General features: G+C 50.0%; 1 protein-coding gene across 1 annotated transcript; it reads right to left on the minus strand.

Moving 5' to 3' along the window:
- Positions 1 to 506: 506 nt before the first annotated feature.
- Rab13 (RAB13, member RAS oncogene family) lies at positions 507 to 5,907 on the minus strand. The gene is made up of 8 exons (XM_005080219.3): positions 5,662 to 5,907; positions 4,536 to 4,596; positions 3,060 to 3,120; positions 2,763 to 2,840; positions 2,095 to 2,184; positions 1,891 to 1,956; positions 1,756 to 1,809; positions 507 to 973 (listed from the first exon to the last, which is right to left on the minus strand). Exons 1-8 carry the CDS (start codon positions 5,783 to 5,785, stop codon positions 896 to 898), a joined length of 612 nt encoding a protein of 203 aa, XP_005080276.1. The 5' UTR covers positions 5,786 to 5,907; the 3' UTR covers positions 507 to 895.
- Positions 5,908 to 6,719: the final 812 nt, after the last annotated feature.

The following is a 6,719-nucleotide window of genomic DNA, read 5'->3' on the forward strand; positions in this document are numbered from 1 at the left end:
TCCCTCTTTCTCTCATTTCCTTTTTGAGGAATCTTTTAAAGATAGCCAGTCTCGAAAGTCTCAAAAGAGTATGAAGCAGAGCTCCCACCAGTGGGGTGAGGCAGAGTAGGTTACCCCTCCCATTAGAGAAAAAACTGAGTGAACCTCCAGTCTGGGTTGTGGCACACCCTTTTTGAAAAAGAAAATGGCTTGCCAGGTGACTTTGTTTTGTTTTCAAGACAGGGTTTCTCTGTGTCAGCCTGGTTGTCCTGGAACTCACTTTGTTGGCCAGGTTGGCCTTGAACTCACAGAGCTCCACCTACTGCCTCCTGCTGGGATTAAAGCTGGGCCACCACTGCCAAGCCTCTCCATGCTATTTTTAATCACCAATTACGGGGTGGGGGTATGGAGTTCAAGGACAGAGAACACATGCAGATTCAGATTCAGGTGAACCAGCATCTTGGGGTGACAAAAATTGGATGAGTTAAGAGCAGTCTGACAGTAATAAAAGTAATGCACATGGAACATTCATGCAAAAGAGTGGCCTTTAATGCTAACAAAGACCATGTAGTGAGCAACCTTCAGAGTAGTGCTGAGCCAGCCTCTCAGGACCCTAACCTGAACCAGACAGAGCAATCAGCACAAGGCCACAATGTCTGACCTTAAACCCAAGGTCAGTCCCAGATCAGATACGACTCTTCTTCCTTTCCCTTCTCAAACCCTTCCAACGTTCACATCCTTGTTCCTTCCCCGTCCTTTTCCCTGCTCCTTCCCTTCCTCCTTTCCTTCCTCCTCAGTCTCCTTGTCAGCAGTTCATCTACCCCGCTAGGTCCCACCAGTTTCTCCCCGCAAAGCCTCAACCCAACTCCCTCAGGTCTAGCCTCCAGGTTCAGGGTGAGGAGGTGGCAAGGAATGTTCAGCCCAGAGAGCACTTGTTGGTGTTCTTCTTGTCAGACGGTTTCAGGTCAGTGCTGGAGGACTTGCTGTGGTTTCCCTAGAGCCAGGAAGGCAAAGGATGGAGCGTGTTAAGGGTTGGCTGGAGTATGAGCCTATAAACTCAAGACAACCCCCCCATGAGAAATGTTGACATAGTTCCTCTTCCTCAGTTGGCTTTTTTATCCTTCCTTCCTTCCTTTTTTTTTCTTTTCTTTTCCTTTTTTTTTTTTTTTTTTTGAGACAGGGTTTCTATGTGTAGCCTTGGCTGTCCCAGAACTCCCTCTGTAGACCAGATTGGTCTCAAACTCAAAGATCCACTCACCCTCCCCCCCTTGTTGGGAGAATCCTTCTGTGCACTGTGAATAAATATTACTCTCATTGGCTAATAAAAAAGCTGATTGGCCTACAGCAAGGCAAAAAAAGTCTGGGTGGGAAAGCCAAACTGCAAATGCTGGGGGGAGGAAGGGCAGAATGAGAGGGAGACACCAGCGGGGGGGGGGGCAAGATGCTAGAGGGCAGGAAAAGCCTCAAGCCACGTGGTAATCCATAGATTGGTAGATACGGGTTCATTTAAATGTAGGAGTGAGTTAATGATAAGACCATGCTGTCTGCTGAACTTTTGTAATTAATAAAAGCCTCTGAACTGTCATTTGGGAACTGGCAGACAGGAGACAATGTCTGTTTGCACCCTCCCACACACAGTGAGTAGCTGAGGAGGGCCTTGAACTCCTGATCCTCTTGCCACCACCTGCCAGTGCTGGGATCCAGGTTCCGCATCACCACTCCGCTGCAGTTCTCCCAGACACCACAGTGGCACCTGGTCAAGTAGAACCAACTCACCGATCTCCGGCCTCCTGACTTGAGCAAGATGTCACGGGCCAGGGCATTGAAAGCCTAAAGGGGAAACTGGTTAGAACAGATTGGAGGGGAAGATAAATCTATTAGTGTTTTCATCTCTGGAGGGTGGAATCTCACCTCATCCACATTCATACTGGATTTGGCACTCGTCTCAAAAAATCGGATTCCGTGCTCTCGAGCCAACTGTAGGGGGTGAGGAGGGAGGGAGAGACCGGGATAAAGGACGGAAGCAAAGCGCCCAGCAATCCCTCCTCACGCTGGCCGTCCCAGCCCTGAGGCAGGCCAGCAGCCCCCCCTCCCGTCCCGTCCCCCCTCCCTCACCTTGTTGGCCTGTTCTTTCTGCACCTTCCTCTTGGCCTCCATGTCACACTTGTTCCCCAGTAGAAGGCGCTCCACCCCAGCAGAGGCATTCTGAAGACAAACGTAAAACAACTAAAAGCTGGGTCTTTGTGTGGCTCACACCCGTCATTTCTGCACTTGAAAAACTGAGGCAGGAGGAGTGCTGTGAGTTCAAAACCACAGGGACTTTGGAATACACAGTGAGTTTCACAACAGCTGGGCGCACGACTTTAATCCCAGCACTTGGGAGGCAGAGGCAGGCAGATCTCTGTGAATTCGAGACCAGCCTGGTCTACCCAGCGAGTTCCAGGACAGCCTCCAAAGCCACAGAGAAACCCTGTCTCCAAAAACCAAAAAAAAAAAAAAAAAAAGAAGAAGAAGAAGAAGGGGGAGGAGAGGCTGGGGCTGCAGAGAAGGCTCGGCAGTTAAGAGCACTGACTGTGTTCTTCCAGAGGACCTGAGTTCAGTTCCCAGCAACCACTTGGTGGCTCACAACCATCTGTCACTAAAGTCCCAAGGGTCCACCACACTTTTCTTGTCTCTGAGGGCACCTGGTTCACACATATACATACGCAGGCAAAACACCCATACACATAAATTTAAATAAATTAATTAATTAAAGTTGAATCTTACCCATTCTGGTGTCTCACCTCTTTGATGCTTTTCATCCAGTTCTGAATATTCTCGAATGATTTCTCATCTGTGATATCATATACTAGGATAATGCCCTAAAGGATGACAAAATTTACTGTGGACCACATTCCCATTAGGTTTCTATTGTCCTCTAAGTGACCCTCCAAGTCCCATCCATGGGTCTAAACACAGGCTACATGGGGGTCACAGCAACACACACCTCACCCTCCTTCTTTACCCCCTACCCCGTGTTCATAAGCCTCTGTACTCATGAAGCTATGACGTTAGCCCATGTCAGGACCCACACCTCATACCATGGCTCCACGGTAATAGGCGGTAGTTATTGTCTTGAATCGCTCTTGGCCAGCTGTGTCCCTGAAGCACAAGTTTTCATAAAGTGAAACAGAAGCCAGGAAAGTCCTTTCCTAAGAACCTGACTTTTGCAAAACTGAGAGGGTGGGGGCCGAAAGGGGAAGAGTCAGGAAACAGCAAAGGGGAAAGGGACAAGGACACTTGGGCCGCTCTTCAAGGCTGCAGGCCTGGGAGACAGGATGTCTTTTGTTTACTCATGGATACCAAGCGCTGGGCTGAGATCACTTTATGTGTGTGTATCATCCTATCTAACCCTCACTAAATCACTGCGAGGTGTCTCATTGTCCTCATTTTACAAATGAAACAATTGGGGAGTCTGGGTTGAAGGTCAAATAGAGCTTAAGTATCGGTCTCAGGGTTTAGACCCCACCTACCGCTGTCTGTCTGTCTGTCTGTCGTATCACAATGCTTTAGCTAAAGCCTCAGAGTGCTTCAAACCTGCAGTGTGTCCACCCCCTTAAGACAGTCAGGTCACACCTCTGTATGTGACCTCCTGCACCCTCTAAACATTTTAAGTTACTATTATTATTATTTGAGAACGGTCCTGACTATTCTGGAACTCAGCAGGTAGACCAGGCTGACAGACTCGCAGAGATCCACCTGCCTCTGCTTCCCGAGTGCTGGGATAAAAGTTGCTCTCTAAAATTTAGAGAGAGCAAGAGACTGGGAGTCAAACTTGTAATTCTGCAACTTGTCTTTGAAGCACTCAGAACCTGTTTCTACATCACAGCCCAAAAGACATTTGTTTTCAAGTCCAGAGAACGCTCCGGGTGAGGAGAAGACACAAGCAGACTGGAGTGGGCACCAGGGAGAGCAATGGAAAGACAGCTGAGTGGGCAAGACACATTAGGAGATGTGCTGGGCATGAGCAAAAAGGGAAAGAAAGACCAGCATGGTGCCCGCACACGCCTGTAATCCCCGGACGGAGGAGGTAGAAGCAGCAGGACCAGGAGTTAAATAAAGTTCATTCTCAGCTACATAGGGAGTTCCAGGACAGCCTGGGCCACATGACACTTTGTCTCAAAAAACAAAAAACAAACAAACAACAAAAAAAAAAACTGAAGAGAGAAACCAGGCAGTGGTGGCGCACGCCTTTAATCCCAGCAATCAGGAGGCAGAGGCAGGCGGATCTCTGTGAGTTTGAAGCCAGCCTGATCTAGAGTGAGTTGCAGGGCAGGCTCCAAAGCTACACCGGAGAAACCCTGTCTCGAAAAGCAAACAAACAGAAAAGAATACTAGTAAGAAAAACTGGAAAGAGAAAAAGGAAGGAAGAAATGAAGGGTGGAGTGGGGTGCAGGGGAGGTCCACACGGCAGCCGGGACGCGTGCAGGGGAGGTCCACACAGCAGCCGGACCGGTGCAGAGGTGGTCCACACCGGCAGCCGGGACTGGTGAGCTGGAGTCGGGCAGCTTCCTTACCAGACTTGCAGTTTGATCCTCTTCCCCTCAATTTCCACAGTTCGGATCTTGAAATCAATTCCTGGAGTGAAAAGTGCGAAGCCAGGTGGGTATATGTCTATATGTGAAAAGCACGGCGGGAGAGAGCAGAGGCCATGCCGGGAACTTGACTGGGCAGGCGCTTGTGGGGTGTGTAAACGGGGAGCACTTTCCCAAAGCTTTATTCCTATAGTAAGCACACTGTTCTTCCTTAGAATTTATGACCTTGGGGGATTAAAAGCATGCCAGTTCCCAGTCTTCTTCCCTCCTCCCGCAACACATACTGCTGGTCCTCCAGCAACCCTGCTAGCCCTTCAGGATAAATAGAAACCGGAGAGGCAGTGATTCATGTCCATGTGTTTTAACTAGTGGACCCGGCTTGTACTGACGGACGAACCAGGGCTCCATAAGACTGCCTGGGAATCAGTTCATTGAGAGAAGCGGTTTCTTTCCCGTTTATCACCAGACTTGAGAGTCTCCATCAAGAGGAGATGAAGAAGGAAAGGGAGGGGAAACAACAGGCAGGACTTTACTGGAAGTCTGGGCACATCCCCCAGGCCTCTTGGGGGCCCCAGAGACAAGGATGAGTCAGGAAGCTTACTCGGAGACCCCAAAGTCCCTTCCCTTCCACCTTCCTCCCCAGATACCCAGCTGCTCGGAGCGGTGCCGAGTTGAGGGTGGAAGATTAGGAAGCCGACCTGAAGGCGGGGTGGATACAGGGGAAGTCTGAAGCTCAGTGGGTCAGAAAGAGGCCAGCGGAATTGGGAAGCAGGGGAAAAGAGAAATCGTGAAGAATGAATCTAGAGAGTTTGGGTGGGTGCGGTGGAGAAGGAAGCAAGAGATGACAAGAGCCTATGTGGGTTTGGGGACACTAGGGAGTTCTACCGAGAAAGCGAGGGAGGGCAGCAACTGGAGTCCCCTGGAAGCCTCAGAAAGGTTTGAAGTCTGAGTGTTATTCAGGGACATTATGGGGGATGGGTCTGAAACTGGAAGTTAGTGTCTTACTCTAGGGGGATTAAAGAGTAGGGTAGTCATTCAGGAGCGGGTGTATGAGAGTGGGCAGGGCAGAGGGTAGGTCTGGGGTCTCGGATACAGTCAGTGGGCTCACCGATGGTGGAGATGTAAGTGTTGTTGAAGTTGTCCTCTGCAAAGCGAATGATCAGACAGGTCTTGCCCACCCCCGAGTCCCCGATCAGCAGCAGCTTGAAGAGGTGGTCGTAGGCTTTGGCCATGGCGGACACTGGGGGCGCCGGGGGCGGGGTCGGGAAGAGCCAACACTGGTAGGCGGGTTCGGAGGACTGGCAGGCAGAAACCGCCAGAGTCCCAGCCAGGAAGTTTTCCTCCCTCTCCGCCCAGGCCCGGGGAAAGTAGAGAGGCGGCCCTGCTCGCGGCTCCACCCCTCTTCGCCAGTGGAAAGGCCTGTCCAGCTCTGGCGGTCCGGGGGCTGCTTCCCCAGCTCTGCGGGCCACTCTCCCTACGCCTTCCCACTGTCTTTGGCTACCTGTCTTTCCTTTCTTTAGACCGAAGCAGAAAGAGGAATTTTAAAGAGATTAGAGGAGGAGGGAAAGAATTGGTCAACAAGGGTGGAGACGGGGGTTGTACTGGAAATTGATAAAAAACTGAGGCTCCATTCAAAGGCTTTTGAGTTTGCGAATTAGTGTCAGCGTTGTGCGTCCTAAGCCTGTGTCTCCCAAGTCCCTTTGAAAAGAAGCGGGTTAGGAGGTTAATATGCTGAGTCCACCTGCCCCCTGGTGGAGCACAGTGAAAAATTGAAATGATAAAGATAAGCCTCACCAATTACACTCAAAACACACACAACCTATTTACATTCTGGAGACTAGCCTGGAATTCAGTAGCACAGCCGGGCCTCAATCTCTCTCAACTATGAAGACTACATGTGTGTGCTGCTATGACCAGTTCTCCATCTTTGTTTCTTTTCTTTTTCTTTCTTTCTTTCTTTTTTTTTTTTTGTTTTTTTTTGTTTTTGTTTTTGTTTTTTTGTTTTTTTCGAGAAAGGGTTTCTCTGTGTTGTTTTGGAACCTGTCCTGGAACTCACTCTGTAGACCAGGCTGGCCTCAGACTCTCAAACTCCTAGAGATCTGCCTGCCTCTGCCTCCCGAGTGCTGAGATTAAAGGTGTGTGCCACCAACGCCCGGCTTCTTTTTT

This window comes from Mesocricetus auratus, unplaced genomic scaffold, assembly GCF_017639785.1.
Source record: "Mesocricetus auratus isolate SY011 unplaced genomic scaffold, BCM_Maur_2.0 Super-Scaffold_100009, whole genome shotgun sequence".
Lineage (NCBI taxonomy): Eukaryota > Metazoa > Chordata > Mammalia > Rodentia > Cricetidae > Mesocricetus > Mesocricetus auratus.

Coding starts and splice junctions, on each gene's coding strand:
- Rab13 (XM_005080219.3), bottom strand. CDS start 5,785: ATGGCCAAAGCCTACGACCACCTCTTCAAGCTGCTGCTGATCGGGGAC. Junction 1,957..2,094: donor AGAAAGAACAGGCCAACAAG/GTGAGGGAGGGG, acceptor CACCCCCTACAG/TTGGCTCGAGAGCACGGAAT. Junction 974..1,755: donor AGTCAGGAGGCCGGAGATCG/GTGAGTTGGTTC, acceptor TCCTGGCTCTAG/GGAAACCACAGCAAGTCCTC.